Raw genomic sequence first — 22,598 nt, 5'->3', positions numbered from 1 at the left:
TGATGTTTCTCTCTCTCTCTCTCTCTCCCTCTCCCTTACAGTCAATAAAAACATATTTTCATTAAAAAAATATACTGGGAAGACAAAAATCTCCTTTATACCCTAGATCCCTAGTTCTGTAGTCTCACTCCAGAGGTATCATCTATTAGAGTTTCTGACGTATCTTTTCAGAAATAGAATGTGCACATATATGCATATAGGTATATGATATCTTTAATTTTAAACAAATTAGAGTACAACATAAAGTATTTTTTCTGAACCTGTCTTTTTTTTAACTAAAAATATAATTTGGGGATTGATCTCTATTAGCACATTAGATTGATCTGATTTTTCTTCATGGCTAACAGTATTGCATTGTATGGATGTACAATAATTTACCAGCCACACAACTGATAGTTATTTAGATTGTTTCTGGTCTTCCATTTAAAAACATTGCTGCAATACATAGTGATAAATATTGCCAACTTACTCTTTCATATTTGTGGTTTTTTTTTTTTTTAAAATATATTTTATTGATTTTTTACAGAGAGGAAGGGAGAGAGATAGAGAGTTAGAAACATCGATGAGAGAGAAACATCGATCAGCTGCCTCCTGCACATCTCCCACTGGGGATATGCCCGCAACCCAGGTACATGCCCTTGACCGGAATCGAACCTGGGACCCTTCAGTCCGCAGGCCGACGCTCTATCCACTGAGCCAAACCGGTTTTGGCACATATTTGTGTTTTTAAAGTTTTCTTCAAGTTATAGAACTTAAAAACTCACACATATATTTATTCCTTTTACTCAACTTTTCCCATCCAGCTAATTGTTAAGTACTTATGCTTTATTCCCATAATAATATCACTAGCTATAAGCCTTTACTCATAACTGACCGTTCTTGTCTCTTTTTATAGAGAAGGGAGTGAGGCTGAGGGCCGTACAGCTAGCAAGGGCAGCGCCAGGGTCTGAACGTGGTCGTGCAGTTCTCAGGCCCATGAGCCTCACCGTTGTGTTGTGCTCTTCCTGTCGCCTGTCTTTCCCAGTCTCTCTGATATTTCTGTAATTCAGGCCTCCACTGCCTTCACCTGGAGTATACTGATAATGTTCCTGTCATTCCCAGTGTTCATTTCCTATTCCCAGTCTTCCTTCTCCTCTGTGCTGAAAAAGAATCATCTTCGAAAGCACAGCTAGGATTATTGCTTCCCAGCTCAAAAGTGGCTTCCTGTTGCATTTAGAGTCCAGCCTGATCTCATGCACTTCCCTTTTATATTTGCTACACTGTTAGTGAATTTGCTCCAAGCTTTATGTAAGATACCATAATTGGATTGTCTATAAGACTAGATAGTAAAATTAGAAGTATAATAACTAGCAAAAAAAGCGAAATAAGAATCTTTGGAGTTGAATGGCACTTTTTTTGAGTTGTTTCCCTTTTTACCCATAGTAGCTCCTGCCATATGGTTTCAACAAACTGTCAACTCAGTTAATTTAAATCAGATGTGTTATTCATCAGACGCTAACTACAAACATCTTGGTGTCACATAAAACACATTCCTTAAAACATGCAAAACCCCACAAACCTGGTGGAGGAATATGAAATTTCTAAAGTGCACTCTAAACTTGGTACTTTATTATTTTTTTTAAAATATATTTTATTGATTTTTATACAGAGAAGAAGGGAGAGGGACAGAGAGTTAGAAACATCAATGAGAGAGAAACATCGATCAGCCGCCTCCTGCATACCCCCCACTGGGGATGTGCCCGCAACCAAGGTACATGCCCTTGACCAGAATTGAACCTGGGACCCTTGAGTCCGCAGGCCAACGCTCTAGCCACTGAGCCAAACCGGTCAGGGCTAAACTTGGTACTTTAGAAAGAGGTAATATATTTAGCTTTAAATACACATGCATATACAAAACAAAATATTGAGAAAACCTTTCAGGAAGAGAAATAACTTCTTAAAACTACATCAATTTTTCTGATCAATTGTGATTTGAAGTTTAAAACTTATCTCTCCGTCTATAGATGTGAAATGTTATCCTTTGACAAATGTTATCCTTTGAATAGCTGTTCTTTCCGAATATAATGCTTCCTACAGATGTCTTACTAGACATCATGTTTACTTTGGCAGTATTCGTATCTGATATTTTTTAGTTTTGCATTTAAGATATTTTTATTGGCTCTCTGCTTGTTACATTAACAGAATTATTATCAATTTTTTAGAGTAGCTTGTTTTTAAATATTAGAGTTTTTAAAACAGTTTTTAAAATATCATGCATTCAAAGTTGAGCCTGGCCAGTGTGTTTCAGTGGTTAAAATGTTGACCCATGAACCAGGAGGTCTGGATTCGATTCCTAGTCAGGGCAAATGCCTGGGTTGTGGGCTTGATCCCTAGTGTGGGGCGTGCAAGAGGCAGTGATCCATGATTCTCTCTCATCACAGATGTTTCTATCTCTCTCTTTCTCCCTTCCTCTCTGAAATCAATTACAAAAAACTGTTTAAAAAATTGTTGTTTAGTGAATGCCTTGTTGCCTTTTGCTAGAATTAGTCTAACACAAGCTTTTATTACCTTTAGTTAAGTCTGGGTATTGCCTTGAAAGATATTGCATTTGCCAACAGAAAGTGGTGACTTGAGATAAGGGGAAGTGAATTCATAAAGAACAGTTGTGTTCTCACTTTCAAAGCTGATTACTTTTCTAGTTTTAATTAAGGAACAGAATGAGTAGTAAAAGTAATAAATGACATTTCTCAGTATAATCATTTAACATTAGAATTTGAGGATTTCCTTCTGCTTAGTTCTTTAGTTTTACTTACAGAAATAGGGAAGGCTCTGTGTCTATAGAGCTACCCATCTTTGGTGCTCCTTAAAGGAGGGAGGTTGCAAAATTTTAGTTCATCAGGCATTGTTAAAATGTATTGATTAAAAGTCTGTTTTTCATATTTAGTCTCCTACATCTACATTTACTTAATACATAGTCTTTCCTCTCTCTTTCTCTCTCCCTCAGGGATGTTTTTGAAGAGAGGTTATTCTCTGACTACTAAAGTTAGAGTGCAAGAAATCCAAGAAGCAAGAAAAGACCAAACAATGTACTCTGATTCTTTCCCCCCCCACACACATTTTATTGATTTTTTTAGAGAGAGGAAGGGAGAGGGATAGAGAGTTTAAAACATCGTTGAGAGAGTAACATTGATCAGCTGCCTCCTGCATATCCCCCACTGGGGATGTGCCCGCAAGCAAGGTACATGCCCTTGACTGGAATCGAACCCGGGACCACCCTTCAGTCCGCAGGCTGATGCTCTATCCACTGAGCCAAACCAATCAGGGCTGTACTCTGATTCTTGAGTGGGTTATTCTATAAGTTTTATTTCAGTATAATTAGGATACAAATTTTAGTTGATAGTAAGGAAACTGATTGGGTTATTTTGTAGGGTTGTAGGATGATTTCTATACTTATTCTTTTAAAGAATAAAGTTTTGCTGGGGATAAAAAGTAAGGAGGTGATATTAAATTAAAAACATCTTTTGGCAATAGTTTATGTTTCAAGACAGGCACATTGACACAGCTACATACAGAATATGCCTACATGCAGGCAGTCTTTTTAAAAAATCTTCAACACAAAACAACCTTTAAGCAGTAAAAAAGGTTTAAAATTAAATTTTTATATTTTTCCTTTTTTTCTTCTTCTTCTTAAACTCCTTAGGATTATAAAATGTTAAAATTGAAAGATCTCAGAAGTCATCTTGCCCTCCTTCTATCCAGTGTGGGGAGTTCTTTCCATAATAGCTCTAATCTTTTTGTTTTTAAACTTTTATTTTATTTTTAAATTTATTTTAGAGAGAGAGAAGAGGGGAAGGAGAAACAGCAATTTGTTGTTCTACTTATTTATGCATTTATTGTTTGATTTTTGTATGTGTCCTGACCTGGGATGGAACCTACAACCTTGGTATATCAGGACGGTGCTCTAACCAACTGAGCTACCCGGCTAGGGGCTAAACCTTCATTTTAAAGAGGTCTACTTATTTCCACCTGCTTATTGCTTTAAGAGAACTGTCAGATTATTTACTGGCTTTAATTATTACAAAGAGTCTCCATAAATTCAGCTGCAGCTTTTACGAGTTTCTCCCAGCTTTGTCATCTGGTAGAATATGGAATAAATTTATTCCTCTTCCATTTAACTACCCTTTTGAAAATAACCATAAAATTCTGGGTCTAAATTCTTTTTTTATTTTTTAACCTGGGTCCAGCAATTCATGAGTTTGGGACTGGTTTATCATATGTAAAATTGTGAGTATATATGCATTTTTCTGGAGAGAGAGCCAATGAATTTTACTAGTCTCAGTGGAACCTGATTCCCCACCAAAGTTAATATTCTAGACCTACTTGGGTTGGACTTGGAAATCTGCTTTTTGTTTTTATTATTGTTATTATTATTATTTTGTTACTACTTGCCCAAGGATACTTTTTCCATTGATTTTTTTTTGTTTATTTGTTTTGTTAATCCTCACCTGAGGATATTTTGCCATTAATTTTTAGAGAGAGTGGAAGGGAGGAGAGACACAGAGAGAGAAACATCAATGAGAGAGAGACACATTGATTGGTCGCCTCCTGCACTCATCCCGACTGGGGCCACGGATGGAACCTGAAACCTAGGTACATGCCCTTGACTGGAAATTGGACCTTCAACCCTTTTAAAGCTAGGGCCTATGCTTTAACCACTGAGCAACACTGTCTGGGGCTAATTATTACTATTTTTAATAAGCTTGCAATGAGCCGGCTAGTCTAGCATCTCTGGAACCATTGCACTAGGTGAGTTCTTATATTCTTGGAACATTTCTTTCTTTTTTTAAGAGAAGATGGTTTTGCTCTAAATGTTTTCCAAAGTTTTGAACTACTCTTGGTTTAAATATATTTCTTTATTGATTTCAGAGAGGAAGGGAGAGGGAGAGAGAGATAGAAACACCAATGATGAGAGAAAATCATTGATCGGCTGCCTCCTGCACCAGGGATTGAGCCCGCAACCCGGGACCCTTCAGTCCACAGGCCGACGCTCTATCCACTGAGCTAAACCAACTAGGGCTTGGAAAATTTCTGATTTCATTGAGAATTGTATTATTTTTAGAGCTTTAGAGACTATCTGGTATACATATAATTTATGGTATATTTATAGTTAGTCTTTCAAAAGATACAACTGATCCAAAGGTGGGGCTTTATTTAAAAATTTATTTCAGTCTTGGCAGTCATCACAAACGTTAAGAATGTGATGAGACCCTGGCCAGGTAGCTCTGTTGGTTAGAGCATCATTCTAATATGCCAAGGTTGGGTTTGATTCCCAATCAGGGCACCTATAAGAATTAACCAGTGAATGCATAAATAAGGGGAACAACAAGGTGATATTTATCTCTCTCTCTTTCTCAAAGAAAAAATCAGTGAATGAAAACAAAAAGAACGTGATGATGCTATTTTATTTTAATTTTTTATTTACTGACTTTTTAGAGGGAGAGAAAAAGAGGAAGAGAGAGAGAGAGAGATCGATTTGTTGTTCCACTTATTTTTGTATTCACTAGAGGCCCGGTGTACGAATTTGTGCACCAGTAGGGTCCCTCAGCCTGGCCTGCGGGATTGGGCCAAAACTGGCTCTCCGACATCCCCCAAGGGGTCCCAGATTGCAAGAGGGCGCAGGCCAGGCAGAGGGATCCCACAGGTGCATGGATTGGGCCTCTACTATGCAAATAAGATCTTTGGTTAATGTAACTCCCTAAAGATACATTTCCTGTGTGTGTGCATTAGGGAAGTACCGTAGAAGCCAGTAAGCAGTCAACAGCTTCTCACACCCTAGCTTGAAGGCCCTTAAAAGAATCAGAGTGCGTGTTCACATTGCCAGCACAGTTGTTCTTAACCATTTTTTGACTCCTAAAAACTTAAAGGATGGGAAATATTAGTTATTTCATTAGTTACAATGACTTATAACTATAGTTTTTATTCTTAATGAAGTGGCAATATGATGGTATATTGGGGGATAAGACTAGATAGAATCTTGGGAGATGAGAGCAACTTCATTGTGGGGTTGGGAGGGTTATATCTTTGGTTGAGAATCATTACTTTTATATTTATTTATTCAACAAGTATCTTATCAGATGCCTCTATTAGACAGTGTTTCAGGTGCCAACTTGAATTGTGACTAAGAGCATTATTGTAGAGTGGTTAGGAGTGATTTGGATCCAAACTTCATGGGTTTAAATCCCAGATCTTTCACTTAGTTAAGAGACCTTGGGCAAATTATTTAACCTCTCTGTATCTTAGTTTCTAGATCTGTAAATTGTGAATCATTGTAGTATGTATCTCAGAGTTGTGGTGAGGATTAAGTAAGTTCTTGGAAGAGTATTATTAAGGAATGCAGTTGTTTTTACACACACACACACACACACACACACACACACACACACACAATGCCATGACTAATTAAACCATAACAGAACAATACAGTACTGTAACTCATATTTTAGTTTGTAATGATTTATACACTTCGTTTCAAAAAGATTTGAGAAAGAACTGAGTCCTCCTAAGGAATAAGCTATACCCAAGCAGCACAACAGAGCTAAGGTATGGGCTCAGATTTCCTTGTTTTGAAAGGCAGAAATTTAAAAATGAGTATATACAAGTGCTAGGAATAGACACCCAATAAACATTATTTCTCTTATGTTTAAAAGAAAGTTATTTACTTAACAAGTGGGTCACTGTTAGCCCAAATTGTACCATTGTGCAACATTTTAAAAAATGCCTTTTTCAGGTAGATATAAATGCTATGGGTGCATTGGGGAGTAGAGTACAGACTGGACTTTAGTCACCACCCCCACTTAGCCTCTTGGCGTGGAGCTCTTGTGCAGTAAGCAATCCGCACAATTGTGCAGTGATTCTAAATCCAGTATTAGTTTGCTTCTCTTGAAATTCTTTATAGATACTGAATTGTATAAAGTGGTAGGACCATACCACAGCTCTAGCCACCTAAGTCAGAATTCTTAGAGTGTGTTCTCTATCAATAGTTCTCATTATTAAAATATTTATTGTTTCAGACATATCATTTTGAATGCAGTCTGCCCAATATCAGCATCAATTTTTTTATTTTTATTTATTTAATTTTTTATAGTTTTTACTTTGAGATATTGTAGTTTCACATGCAATTTAAGAAATAATAGAGAGATCTATATATTCTTCATCCAGTTTCCTCAAATGATAACATCTTGTTACTATTGTACAATGAACATAACCAGCAAATCAACTTAAAAAATGTTTTTAATCCTTACCCAAGGATATGTTTTTATTGATTTTTAGAGAGAGAGGAAGGGGTGGGAGGAAAGAGAGACATACATCGATGTGAGAGAAACATCAATCGGTTGCCTCCCATACTCATCTCAATCTAGGCATATCCCCGGACTAGGAATCAAACCCACAGCCTTTTTGGTGTTGACGCTCCAATCAACTGAGCCACCTGGCCAGGGCCAGTAAATCAGCTTTGATACACCATCCACTGACTTTACACAGATTTCATTAGTTTTACAAGTGCGCATGTGTGTGTGTGTGTGTGTGTGTGTGTGTGTGTGTGTGTGTGTATTGTGTATGTATTGAGTTCTAAACAGTTTTATCATAGGTGTAGATTTGTGTGACCACCTAGTTAAGATATAGAACAAATCCATCACAAGGCACCCTCATGTTACCCTTTTATAGCCAACCCCTGGCAACTACTAATCTGTTCTCCATTTCTATAATTTTATCATCTCAAGAATGTTATACACATGAAATCATAAAATATATAACATTTGAAATTGGCTATTTTTATTCCCTTGAGAGCCATCCAAGTTGTTGCACGTATCAGTAGTACATTGATACTGGGTAGTAATGCCATAGTATAGATGTACCGCAGTTTGCATCCATTGGAAAGTTGTTTCCAGATTTTGGCTATTATTAATGAACCTTCTATGAACATTTGTGCACAAGTTTTTGTGTGAGCATAAGTTTCTTTTTTCCACAATTACTTGGCATTGAATTTTATAAAATGCTTTTTCTATATTTATCGAGAGGATCATTTGTTTCTTTTCCTTATTCTGCCAGTGAGGTGAATTATACTGATTTTTGAATGTTAAGTCAGCCTTACATTCTTAGAATAAATTTCACTTAGCCATGATGTATTCTCCTTTTTACGTAACTTTGATTTGATTTGGTAGTATTTTGTTTAGAATTTTTGTGCCTATGTCTATAAGGATGTTGACCTGCAATTATTTTTATGTCTGTATCGGATTTTGATATCAGGGTTCTTCTAGTTTCACAAATGAGTTTCTGTGTTCTCCAAAAGTGTTTGTGTAGAGTAGGCATTATATCCTCTTAAATGTTTGAAGTGAAGCCATCTAATATTCTTAATCTTTTTTACTTAATATTTAAATTTATGTTTTCTATTGATATTTATGTTAATCAGTTTCTGTTTCTTTCTTCTGAATAAGACAAGGACTTTATAATTCACCTGCTTTCCTTTCTCCCAACCCCTCTTCTTACCCTCAAAATTACTCCTGTCAATATCATATAGTGTAGTTTTGAATATTAGTAAGCTGTTGTGTTTTGTTTTTTATTTCAAATCAACACTTAGAGGCTTTGCTGGTTTCTTTGCTTTACTCTTCTTGTACCTTGATTATTATTTTGGATTATTTTTTTTTTATTCCAGATATGTATCTTTGAGCATTTCTCTCACCAGAAATCTGAGGGAAGCAAAATTTTTGCGTCCTTGTGGATTCAAAAATGTCTTAATTGTACTCTCACACTTGAGTGAGAGTTTGAGTAGATATATAATTCTAGGTTTAAAAGTATATCCAGTTGTCCCAGGACCGTGTTGAAAGACTATTCTTTTCCCATTGGATAGTCTTGTCACCCTTGTCATAAGTCAATTGACCATAGACATAAGGGTTTATTTGTGGACTCTCAATTCTAATCCATTAATATATGTCCGTTCTTATGAAAGTACTACATTGTTTTGTATAATGTATTTTTATAGTAAGTTTTGAAGTCAGGAAGTGTGAGTCTTCCAGTTTAGTTATTTTTCAAGATTGTTTTGGTTTTCTGGGTTCCTTACATTTCCATATGAAGTTTAGGATTAGCATTTCTGCAAGAAAGGCAGTTGAACTATTGATAGAGCTTACTCAATTCTCTTTTACATATTAAATTTAAAAATGATTTTCACTTCTTTTTCTTTCTATACTGTATTCTGGTGAATTTCTTGGCTTCAGATTACTAATTTAATTTGTTCTTCTTTTTCAGTCCTTATTTAATTTTTTTAGTTCAGTGATAAAAATTTAACTTCAAAGAGTTCCAGTTGATTTCATTCATTTATTTATTTTAAAGAATAGTTTATTGCTTTTTAGAGAGAGAAGAAGGAAGAAGTGAAAAACATTGATGTGAGAGCACAACATCGATCAGCTGTCTCCTCCATGTTCCCTACCTGGGATCTAGCCTGCAAACCGGGGCATGTGTCCTGACCCAGAATCGAACCAGCAACCTTCTGGTGCACGTGACAACACCCAACCAACCGAGCCATGCCAGCCAGGACCAATTGATTTTATTTTAAATAAATGTTATCTTGCCATCTCTGAAGATATTAATTGTACTTAATCTAAGGTCTTATTCTATTTAATGTATTGTCTCTTTCTTTAAGTGTGAGTTCTGTTTGTGACATGAATGCCTTTTTCATGTTCGAGTCTTGGTTTTGTGCTCATTCATCTTTGTTTGAGCGTCCTGGTTAGCCTCCTATGAATACGATAGTGTGTGTTGCAGCTGATATCCATGATTGTGGGTAGTGATGAAATATGCAGTGAGATGGAATGTACCAATTACCAGTCTTCTTTAATATGTCTCTACTTCTGCCTCTGGCTTAATGTCCACCCAGGGCTCTGTCCAGTCTCTCTCATCCAAGTGTTTATACTCACTGTTTTTCCTGGCAGGGTGACACCTTTACACCTCTATTCTATAATGCTTGACCCAAAGAGGTAAAACAGGTGGGAGAGGTTGACCTGCTTTGTGACTTCTGTGCTATCCTCCAGCCAGTTATGCTGTAAATTCTGTAAATTGTTTTCGTTCTTCCTGCTGTCTTCCACCTCTGGGCTTAGTTTATACTGAGGACTCCAACCACTTGCATATAAGATTGTGGTTTCCTCCTTTAAACTGATTCTATCAGCTTTTCATCTTTCAGTGATTCCTCATAGTTTTAGCTCACTAAGGACATTTCTTGGTTTCTTTTGATGATTGACTTTTTAAAAAATGGCATTTTTGTTATTTGTGGGGTTAATGGGGAAAGGAAGTTTGCTTGCAGTGTTCTTAGCCTACCATCTTGATTCAGTCAATGATTATATCATTTTTAGTGAAATAAATCTAATAAAGAGAAAAATTTTTAAATCTAGCAAAAAATGAAATATTTATAAAATGATTGAATAAATTATGGTTTTTGTTTTGAAGAGTAGATGCAATCATAAATGAAGATTGGCGGTTTAAATACATAACAATGAAAGCTTCAGTAAATAAAACTTCAGACCAGGAATATATTTACATGAAATTGGAAAGGCATATATTTGTGATGTTGCTGGTTTTTCTTGTTTTCTGCTCTTTGGGAGAAGGAAGAAAACATGGGTTCTGAAGTCAGTGTCTACATTGTTTGAATAACCTCTATAGAGGCAACATTAGTCTATGCCTGTAGACTTACGTTGGTTGTTAAGGGAAAAACAGGCCAAAAATGTTTGACAGAGCTCTGAGAAAACATCATAAAAGGATTTTTATTATAACTTTGGTTCAATAATTTTCATTGTTATTCCCTCACTGTTATTCTAAATTTTAAAAAATATTTTTCCAGTATAAAATAATATGCCATAGACTTTTTGGATATTATAAAAGTAGTGATAACCCTCAATCCCAGTCACAACCACTGTAAACACTTCAGTATATTTCTTTATAGTATTTTTTTAAACCATAGCTTTAAAACAAAATTAAAGTAATATGGTATTGTTTTTCTTCCAGTCCAAAAGTAATGCCTACTCAATGAGAAAACTTGGAAAATAAAGACCAGCACTAAGGAGAAAAAAACAAAAAGCACTCATAATAACCACCCAAAGATAACCACAATTGAAATTTGGTGTATATGCTTCCTATATTTTTTATGAATATATACAAATAATTTTTTCATTATTAATATGGTGTCATAATCGAGTACTATTCTGTACTTTGCATTTTTCACTTGCAGTATATTGTGAATGTTTTTGTATGTTAGTAAATATTCTTGTATATACTTTTTAGTGTTACATAGAATATGAAGATATTTAAGTATGTTTATTTGGCATACTTAACCACCTCCCTATCATTGGACATTGAAAGTATTTATAACTTTTTACCATCATAAATAATATTATAGTGACTATCTTTGTCCCTACATTTTTCCATGCATCTATGATTGTTTCTTTAGGAATAAATTCCTAGAAGTGGAATAGCTGGGTAAAAGGGTATGTACATTTTAATGCTTTTGGTACATAAAAATGTCAAGTTTTAAGCTAATCACTTGTTATATTCTGTCTTGTATTGCTATATAATTGTTTTATGTGTCTGTCTTGTCTCCCAAATTAGAATATAAGCTTCTTGAGGTCAAGGGAAGTTTCTTACACATCTTACGTATCCTTTGACAGTCTGTGGTTTACAATGTTGGATTTATGAGGAATCAACAAATATTGTATTGATTTAAACCTGTGGTTTTACAGGCTTTTGAATGTCATAAACCTGTAAATTTAGAAATATATGTATTTTGGGGATACACAAGGCTTGCAAATTTTCTATTTTTCCAAGAAAGGATATTAAAAAAAAACAAAACTAACTACCATTTTCTACAACCTCCATCTCATAAAATAAAGAATGCTTAATAACAAAATGTTTCTAATCTCTGAAAAATGGACAGGTTTTTAAATGGAACATTTTAGCTTTTAAAAAAACTCACTGCCTTATCGATATTTTTCTCATTTTGTGTTGGACAGTTGAATCTTTACCTTAGTCAATCAGTGCTCTGTAGACCAACATTTGAGAACAACTGATTTAAAAGATAGAGGATTAAAAGAAAACCCTTTTTGCAAAATAAATTTCTTCTTGCCCACAAGCCTGTCTTTTTCACAATAAGTACACAAGTGCAGGTAATGCCCTTTTTTAATTACACAGAATTTGTGTATCTCAATGTACAAGTACTGCAGTAAACAAAGCAGACCTTGCTGATGAGCATTTAAATATATTCCAATTGCCCAAACCAAAAACTATATGTTTTTTAAGAAATTTGAGACAGGTTAAGTGTGGTGTAGTGGAGAGAAGGCAGATATTTGAGTCAGATGACCTGGGTTTGAATCCTGACTCTAGCATTGCCACTTATTTCCCTTTAGCTTCCTTACTTGTAAAATAAGATAATATCTTCCTCCAAGAGTTTCTGTAGCTCCAGTTCTGGCAGTTACTTCACTGTAATGAAATTATTTGTTTAGACATCTGCCTTCCTCACAAGGCCATGCGCTCTTGAGGGTAGGAGTCATAGCTTTCTTTCCCTATGCTAGAGCCTCGCCTAGGACTCAAGGCATAGCAGGTACTTAATGAGATGACCATTGAATCTGTACATGATTGTTGTGAGGATCAAATGAGGTAATGTGTGAAAGCGCTTTGCAAACTTTAAATTCCATACAAATGTTAATTGTTTTTATTGCTAATTAGAGCTATCTTTGGGAGCTATCAAAATTTTGGGTAGAAGCAAAATTACCCATTTCACAGTTTTATAATGTTTCCCATTTTTCTTTTATTTTGTAAGAAAACAAGTTTTAATTGGATTAAGATGGCTAATTTGCTCCTTGGGAAGGCAGATGAATCCCTTCACCCCTGGCCAATGGAAGTGCCAAGAGATTATTTCATATTTAAAGAATGTGGCCCCTTATTTTATCCTCTTAACCATAAAACTTATAAAAGGATGCCAAACCTGGAAGAGAACAGGAGCCTACGTTAATTTTAATCAGTACTTTCTTTTTTTTTTTTTTTTTTACATTCACTGACTTTTAAAAATGTCTTGGTTTCTAATCTGTTTGTAAAGCTTGTGAATTTTTGCCACAAGATGGCATTGGTGATTATTGAATGCATGTTCTTTTGACCCAGAATTCTGAAAAATGGAAAATGGTGCACATAATTGTTTGTATTCTTTTGGGGATGAGCCGAAAACTTTCATCACTGCTTTAATATTAATTTAATTTTGTTTTGACTCCTAAAACAGGGTTAAATGCTACTTTACATCACTTCTTTCTGTATTCAAGTATTGTTTTGTTTCCTGTTTTTCTGTCTTTATAACTACAGTAACTATGTATTATTTGCCATGTGTTGTATGTGTCTGACTTATTGCTGATAATTGTGGTAACAGGTAAGAAGAAAATACGATGGGACCCTGTTAGGAGGCGCTTCATTCAGTCCTGTCCCATCATAAGGATCCCTAACAGGTTTTTGAGAGGTGGGTGTAACTAGCAAGAGATCTGTGCTTCATATGGGTTGAAGGGAACTTGGAATGAATTTTATAAACTCAAAACTCTGGTTTTTAAAAATTGTCTAAACAGCCAAGATTGGAATAAGATAAGTCTAGAGCAAATTTAAGCCCGTGTTTCATATTGACCACTGTTGGAATTGTAATTAAGTTTTAGGGAGTTAGAATCACTTAATGTGTATTAGATGATAGAAATAAATAATCTCACTGATATCACTATTATTCCACTGTAACCATATTAAAAAGAACTTTGAATAATTTATAAAATATGGGTGTGGGAAAGAGTTTTCTAAATATGATTTAAAGGAAGAAATAATTTATGTGACTAAAATATTAAAAACCTCTTATGGTAAAATATAATAAATAAAAAGATATAAGGGGAAGTATTTGTAACAAATGGTTAATATTATGAATATATAAAGAGATTTTGTAAATCAACAGTTTAAAAAACAAATGCCCATGCCCACTAGAAAAATAGGTAAAAGAACATGAATAGGTAAAAGAATATCAGTTGATAAAAAAAGAAAGTTCAATAAATATGAACAAATATTTCACTATTGTTATAAGCATGATAATTCAAATAATAGATATCATTTTCACCTCTTAGATTTGCAAAGACTAAAAATAAGAATACCCAGTGTTGGCAAGGTTGTGGGAAAATGAAGCTTATATATTAAAGAAGGTGTAAATTTAATACAGCCTTTTTAAATTCAGTTTGCCACTATGTATCAAAAGCCTTAAAAATGTTCACATTCTTCGACCTTGTAATCCTCACTTCTATTTTTATTTATTAATTTTTAAAATTTTCATTATTGACAGTATTACTGATATCTCCCATTTCCCCCCGCATACCTTCTATTTTTAATATTTTTCTACAAAAAATAACTCCATAGTGAAAAAAGAAAATTTCAGAAGAGAATTGAAAACTCTGGTTCACACTATTTCTAGATTAATAAATTGTCAGATAAGCATGCTTAATGTTGTAATTTAGACTTTATTAAATTACTTATAAATCAGTGTATCTGATTTTAACTAAAGAGATTATATTTTAAAAAACTAAAAAAAACCTTGCTGCTATAGATGTTTTTAGTACCTACCTATTTTAACAGCCAAATTCCAGAATTTGAAAATAATAAAATCTATTTTAAATGGGTCAAGATAAGATACTTAAGGTGGTGTGCTACCCGTTAGCATCAAAAAATTATTTTATTGATACAAATTAAGAGGTAATTTTAGTGTTATGTGACAAAAAGAACATAGTGCACACACATGGCCAAGCAGGCACATTTAATTCTGTAACATCATTTTCTTTTTTGTGTTATAAATTAGAATGTTAATTTATTGATTTACAATGAGAAAGCTAACTTAGGCTGACTAAATTTAAAATGTAATTAAGAAATTGTTTAATTAGGATATACAATTTAATATAATATCAATTTTATACAAATATAAACATAAAAAATACAAAGGAAGTAGTGTTATATCTGGATGGTGGGATTTACTTCTGTGTATTCTCTGTTTTTCAATTTTTTAATCATGGAAAAAAGGAGATTAGCACAGGTAAGTTTTATACCTTTGATTATTTTGTCAGCCCTAAATTGCCTCAAACAATGGCTGAGAAAGACGGTCTCTGACAGTACTAAGAATGAGGCAGGAGTAAACTCAGTATTAGCAATAGCAAGGCCACCAGTGACCACCTCTAAATCAGTGGCCTTGTCTTAGTTCATACCTTCTTTGACCTGTTCGTAGTGTTTGATGCTGTTGACCCACCTGCACCTTCTTAGATTTCTCTTCTTTTGGGTTAGTTTACTGTACAATCCCAGATGTTTTCTTCCTACTTCTTTGATTGTTCATTCTGTTTCCTTCACTAGCTTCTTTCTTCCTACCCACTAAAGGTGGGTATTACTTCAACGTTCTGTCCTCTCCATTATCTCCTTTAGTTATCGCATCAGCTTTCACAGACTTAACTATCTTCGTTCGTTCGTTCGTTCGTTCATTCTTTCATTTGTTCAGTATTTCTTGATTGCCTCCTAACTAACAGGCACTGTGCTAGCTCAGTGATCTAGATAATAGAGAATCAGGTAAAGAAACAGTTACAGAATAAATTGAGTGCAATTCTTTGTGATAAGTGTCCTGATGAGGTAGTATGATATGGGAGCATACAGAAGAGGTACCTGGCCAAGCTCGTGGGAGGATGGAGAGAGGGTGGCCATTAGGATGACCTTTCAGAAGAGATGTACTTAAAGGCTGAGTGCGTGTTAGGAAGGGAGTGTTGGAACATCTCAAACCACAGGACCAACCAGCTTGAGTAAAGGCAATCAGGCAAAACAGCATGGTCTTTCAGAGAACTGCAGGAAGTCCAGCTTAGTGGGAAAGAGTGTGGAGAGAAGTTGGAGAGGGCCCAGGTCAAGTGGGGCACCACCGAATGGGAGTTTTCAGGATCTGTTTGTTTTTCAATTAGTGAAGAAATTTAATTGAAAGGCCAGTGACAAGGTGATTATAATTAATTATTAAGGTGAGAAATGATGGCAGCTACAAGTAAGGCAGTCATAGTAGGAATAGAGAGGAGGGAATTGATTTGAAATCTAAGGAAGTGGAATTAGTTGAGACGACTTATTGAAGAGGAGGAGGGAAAAGTCAAGAAAGCTTCCAGCTTTCTGTATGGACCATTGTGCTTGTCACAAGGTGTTATATAGATGGATGGAGGAGCAGACTGAGGTGAAAGATGACAAATTTAGTTTAATCTCCCCAAACCAATAATAGTGGTTTAGGGAGATTAACTCTTAGATTGAACACTCAGTCTATGAGTTATTTCCTGGGAAACCGTCTTGGAAGGCCCATCTCTTTGTTCTGATGGCACCCTGTGTACCCGCCTGTATCATAGCACTTATCACACTGAATTATAGTTGTTTACTTGTTTATGCCTGCCATAGACTGTAAGCTCTATAAGGGCAGGGACAGTGCTTTTGAGTGGAATTGTATTATTTGTAAGGCCACTGACAGGGGATAGGATGGGACTAAAATGTAGTACATTTCAACTTCTCTTTGGTGGTGGTGACAGTAAATAAATGAGTTTCTGAGAATATGGAAATGCTGCTGTTTAGTGTTTACTTAGATTAAAAAAACCTTATCTATGCTTTTGAAATTTCCACTTCTAGGTCTCTCATTTTGGGAATCCTCCACATTACCTGTGTTGATACTGATTGAACACTAATGCATATGGCTTGTTTTCTACCACTAGAGTCCTTCACTCAATCTTGTGCCATCTCTAAAATACATTTCTACCAATTAAAATTGTGTGGTGTGAAAACAATACTGATACAGTGAAAACAATGAGTTCCTTTGATGAACCTAACATACCCATTTACCTTTCCATGCTTTTCAGATATTACTGAAAATGACAAAACTGACATATGAAAAAGAAATCATAATTGTACTGGAAAATGGAAAAGGGAAGCTTTGAAGTCAGGTTACCTAGGTCTGAATCCAGGCTCTGACATTTACCTATTGTGTGACTTGGGCAAGTTTCTTATTTTGGGGGGCTCAATTTCCTCAGCTGTAAATTAGGATGGTGTTGGCCAGTGTGATCAGCCTTGCTCACCGAAGGGTCTCTGGTTCAATTCCCGGTCAAGGGCATGTACTTGGTTTGCAGGTTTGATCCCCGGCCCCTGTCAGAGTGAGTGTGGGAGACAGCCAGTTGATATGTCGCCTCTCTCTCTCTCTTTCTCTCCTCCCTTCTACTTTCTCTAAAAATCAATGGGGAAAAATATCCTTGGGTGAGGATTGACAACAACAAAAATAATTAGGATAATGATAATAGTACCTACTTCCTAGAGTTGTTGTGAGGCTCAAGAGAGAGAGTATGAGCAAAGAACACCTAAGAGAGTTTTTCCATTTAGCCAATTCATGTTAGCTGCTATCGTTCTTATTATTGTTATTATACCAGAAAATTGGTGGAATTTCAGGGTAATAGAAAGTAGTTGGAATTATAATGATTGAGAAACGAGAACAGAATAAAATGCAACCTCAATGAGTGCTCCCGGGGCATGCTGGAAGTCAGGAGAATTTCTTAGTAGGGCCCCTTTTCTGAAACTCTAAGCCTAGAGTCAGCAAATGTAGAAGGAAGGAGAAGGTTTGAGAAAGATGAAATATTAGGGCAAATAACTAAGGGACTGTCTCTAAAACAGTTATTTCCCCTACTTCTCTCTCTTCATGGAGATTTGGAGACAGCAACACAACTATTGAGGAAACCCATATCTCCTACAATTGTCAATCAATATAGTCCTTCATTTATTAATATGAATAGATGACCAGATATTTGAGGGAAACGAGACTTGAAAGAGGGTGACTAAGATGAACAAATAAAATAGCTGGCCGTGTTGAAAGCAGAGGTAATGATGAAGCAGATTGGAACTTTAGGAAGTTCTGATCATAGGAGGTTTCCTCAGTCAAGAGTAATTGGATCCATAAATAAACCAATACCGTGCAGAAAAAGGAATGACTAAAGAATTAGTTCTATATTGAAAACTTGATTGCTGAAATAAATATGCAGTTGGAGGCTTAAATAATATATAGGCTTAAGGCCAACCTTTATGAAAATAAAGCAAAGGAAATATCCAGACCATAAAGCAAGAAGACAAAAAAAGAAAGTACATAGGAAAAGTATACTTTGAGGACTGTTCTGTGTGATCCAGTATCCATTCATAGCGTTACAAAAGGAAGGACAGAGGAAGGGAGAAAATAGAGTATTTCTTTCTACGTTGAATAAAGATTCTGAGTTTTCAAGTATAAAGGGCCCACTAGGGAACAAGCTGGAAGACAACAACAACAAACAAAAGCATCTGTCTATACATTACTGAACTGTTCATGATTCCAGAGATAAAGTTCAGATTATAGAGAAAGACTCAAGACTAAGAAGCAGACTGGTGTTGCATTTCTTACCTGTAAACTAGTTTGCCTTCAGTGTTACTGTTTTTTTTTTTTGTTAACCCTCACTTGAGGATATTTTTTCATTGATTTTTAGAGAGAGTGGAAGGGAGGGGAAGAGACACAGAGAGAGAAACATCAATGTGAGAAAGATACATCAATTGGTTGCCACCTGCACATGCCCTGACCGGGCTGGGGATCGAGCCTGCAACTGAGGTACGTTCCCTTGAGCAGAATCGAACCTGTGACCCTTAAGTCCACAGGCTGACGCTCTAACCACTGAGCAACCAGCTAGGGGTTGCTTTTAGTGTTCTGAGGGGAAATTATTTTGAAGGCAGAACTATACCCAACCTCACTAATGTTTAAATAGGGGTCAAAATAAATAAGAACTCTGAAAGTTTATGACATACACTCTTTTTGAGAAAATTACTTGAAGAGGTACTCCTGGTAAAATGGAAAATCTAAGAAAGAAAGTTTTGGATATAAGAAGCAGTATTGTGCAAAGGAGCAAACAATAAAACTTAGAGTTGCATCTAAATTAAGGAACTGTGAAGCCTCATATAAAAGTTAAAGAGTTCTAGCCTGGCCAGTGTGGCTCAATGGTTGAGTGTCGGACCCATGAATCAGGAGGTCATGGTTGGAGTCCAGTCAGGGCACATGACTGGGTTGTGGGCTCGATTCCCAGTAGGGGGAGTGCAGGAGGCAGCCAGTCAATGATTCTCTCTCATCATTGATGTTTCTATCCCTCTCCTTCTCCCTCTCTCTGAAATCAACAAAAACTTAAAAAAAAGAGAAAAGATTTCTAAATATATAGAATAATAATACTAATATATGTGTGTGTGTATGTATGTATCTAACATTCTGTAACATTTCAGATGATTTAAACAAAGTGTGGGTAGGGATAAAGTAACACTGCTAAAGATCTTTTAAATTTTTGTTTTGAAATTTATAAGTATATAGTATGTGCTTATTAAAATTCAAATAATATGGAAATACATAGGGTGAAAAGTGAATGTATCTCAAGCATACATACAAATTTGTACAAATCAGTGAAAAAAAAAAAAAAGACATCTCAATAGAAGAATGTATAAAAAGGTTAAGCAGGCACTTCCCAAAAGGAACAATTCAGTTGGCCAATAAACATGAAAAGGTGTTCAACCTCATTTGTAATGAGAGAAATGCACATTAAAACCACAATGAGATAGGTCTACAAACCCACAGGAATTGCTAAATTAAAACTACAATACCAATACTAAGTATTTTGTAAACAAAAGTTTGGCCTTATTTAGTAAAGGTAAAGATTTTCATACATCTGACTCAGAAATTTCATTTTTAGATTTATAGCCAACAAGTGTGGGCCCCGTGCACCTGAAAACATGTACAAAAAATGTTTATAGCATTAAGAGCCACTAATTTGAAACAACCCAAGTGTCCATTCCTACAATGTAGACTGGATAAATTGTGGTATATATTTATACAAGGAAATATTATTTGGCAATGGAAATTAACAGGTGACCTTTACCCCCAGCAACGTGGATGAATCTCAAAGACATAATTGTGAGTGAGAGAGTCCGGTATAATACATCTGTGATGAGGACACTGAGAGTTAGTGAGGGTCAGTGACTTGCTCAAGGTAACAGAAAGAACCTGGGTTCAAATCTAGACATTTGTAGGAGCCCTTGCTCTTTCTTTCACACCACACTTTCTATGTTTCAGGATTCCTAAAAAGAGAAATTGAGTTCTTTACCTGAAGTATTCACAGCTCATGAGTAAATTTTCTGATTATAGTTTGCCTAATATTATATGTATGCATGTATTTACATAATTATGGTATAATAATCTTATTAATTGTACCTGTATACCCTAATATTTGAGTACTAGGGTACTGAACTATAAGGGCCCTAGGGTTTGTTTAGTTTTCTGATGAGAAGGAGTGTATGGGCTGTACTTGGAGGTATTTCCACAACTAGACATTGAAGGGTAGGCAGACCAGGCCAAGGTCTAAGGGAAGGACTCAGTTTCCCGAGCAGAGAGACAGATTTAAACAAGCAGGAGTGTAAGAGCTCAGGACAAGACTAGGTCGTGAAAGGCTCTAAATTGCTGGTTGAGGACGTTGAGCAGTAAGGAACCATTAAAGAATCAGGACTGATAGTTTGGACTTGAGTGTTCAACACTTTGTGGTTTGTTTGTTTTCTGGTTTCTCTAGATCTGTACAATTTTCGTTCAGTTCTTGTTTAAAAGCATACCCTAGGAAGTGGAATTATAATTTAAAAAATAAATATATGAGTCTTACGTTAGGTTGGTAATAAATGTTTATTTATATAACAGATGCTTATTAGGTATCCAGCATTGTCCTAAATATTAATTAACATCATACTAGTATTTACTCCTAATATGTGAAAGTAGATAAGTCTTTAGGGTAACAGTCAACTATACAGTAGTAGCTTCTTACCATCCAATATATATATTTAAGCATATTTGGTTCTGCAGCTATGTAAGGGTTTGTGTAGACTGGTATAAAAATTATAAGGATAATAGAAATAATGTAAAGTTTTGGGATTTTTTTTTACTCTAAAATAATCCCGAAATAATTTTTAGTGAACTGGTTGACATAATTGAAACTTCAGAAAGCTTTCAAATATAATTGTAGAAATAGCTTTTCCTAGTGTGGAGCTCTCATTAAGAGCTCTTTTAGATAAATATAAGGATATTTTTTGTTAACTGACAGAATATCTGGAGTATTTAAATTCTACATTTTGCTGTAACTCATTGAAAAACCAGTTTTCTTTTTAAGTGAATTATTATATATTGTGGAAAAATAATAGGTTTTATGTGTGTGTATTTTTATTTATACATGACTCATTCACATTTGTGATTATATTTATGTAGTTTTCTAATATTTTCAGTTAAATTTAGTTGGCCTGTGCTTTTTTCTCCTCTAAGGAAATAAGAAAATTTATCCTTTTAGCTTTTGGATTATTAAACCCCTTCTCTTCCGTTTCTTGAAAATTTCAAGTTATCAGTCATTTGCTTGAGTTTATAACGCTATTTTGCCTCCCTTGGGAAAAATCTTTTTACAGTTATGAAAATCTGAAAGTAGTCATATGAAATAGAAATGGAGACCAGCTCCCTAAAATCTTTAGTGTGTGGGAATGTATAAAATAACCCAAGCAAATAAAAAGTACATCCATGTTATAAATCTTCCCTGATCCATTTTAAAGCTAAAAAGATTGTTACCAAATTTTGTTTATGCTTTTAATCTGCTGGACCATCTGTGGAAAACTGTCCTCCTCTCTCCTAGGCCACAGACCTCCACCTGCACGAAGTGGACATCGTTGTGTGGCAGATAATACCAATCTATATGTATTTGGAGGTTATAACCCAGATTATGATGAATCAGGAGGGCCAGATAATGAAGACTATCCTCTCTTCAGGGAGCTTTGGCGATATCATTTTGCTACAGGAGTATGGCACCAGATGGGCACAGATGGGTACATGCCCCGGGAATTGGCATCTATGTCACGTGAGTGCAAGCAGTTCTGAACTTTTGACTTCACGAACTGTCTGAGAGGTCCTGTTCAATGTCACTTGTTCTTTGTTAATAATTTATAGTAACACTGTAATATGATTAAACCCTGTTCATGGATAGTTCACACATGGTATCAATTTAATTTTCATAACATCCCTACTGCAGGTACTGGATATATTGCCATGGTACAAATGAAGAAGCTGAGGCTGAGAGAGGCCCTCTGGGTAGTGGCTAAGAATACAGGCCCTGGAGCCAACTGCCGGGATTGAATGCTAATTTGGCAAGGTTCTTTTTAGGAAACCTTCAACAAGTGATTTAAACCACTTACCCCTTCTGTTTCATTATCTATAAAATGGAGAAGATAATAGTTCCTACCTCACAGGGTTATTGTGAAGATTTAATTTAGAGATTAAGTAACTTTCCTGGGGTCACACAGGAATTTAAACCTAGCTTTTTGCTGGTTCTAGAGCCCATGCTGTTGACTCTGACACTCTATTGAAAGAGTGGTAAAAATGCCATGGAAATAATATGGTAGAACTATTTTGGGAGTATTTGCCATCAGAGAAGGAAGGAAGGTATGTGTGACTGTGTGTGTGT

The 22,598-nt window shown here is 35.4% G+C and overlaps 1 protein-coding gene across 4 annotated transcripts in view; it reads left to right on the top strand.

The window, feature by feature from the left end:
* Positions 1–22,598, top strand: part of KLHDC10 (kelch domain containing 10) — a 46,784-nt gene that overhangs the window by 11,747 nt on the left and 12,439 nt on the right. For 2 of the 4 annotated variants that reach the window (XM_036328692.1, XM_036328694.1), the window contains exons 2-3: positions 13,430–13,516; positions 21,774–21,995. In XM_036328692.1, coding sequence (XP_036184585.1) covers positions 13,430–13,516; positions 21,774–21,995 — 309 coding nt within the window. The remainder of the gene's footprint in view (positions 1–13,429; positions 13,517–21,773; positions 21,996–22,598) is intronic. The other 2 variants (XM_036328693.1, XM_036328695.1) reach the window with 1 other exon arrangement.

Source organism: Myotis myotis, unplaced genomic scaffold (genome assembly GCF_014108235.1).
Source record: "Myotis myotis isolate mMyoMyo1 unplaced genomic scaffold, mMyoMyo1.p scaffold_m19_p_11, whole genome shotgun sequence".
Classification (NCBI taxonomy): Eukaryota; Metazoa; Chordata; class Mammalia; order Chiroptera; family Vespertilionidae; genus Myotis; species Myotis myotis.
This window is presented reverse-complemented; position numbering and strand designations above follow the sequence as displayed.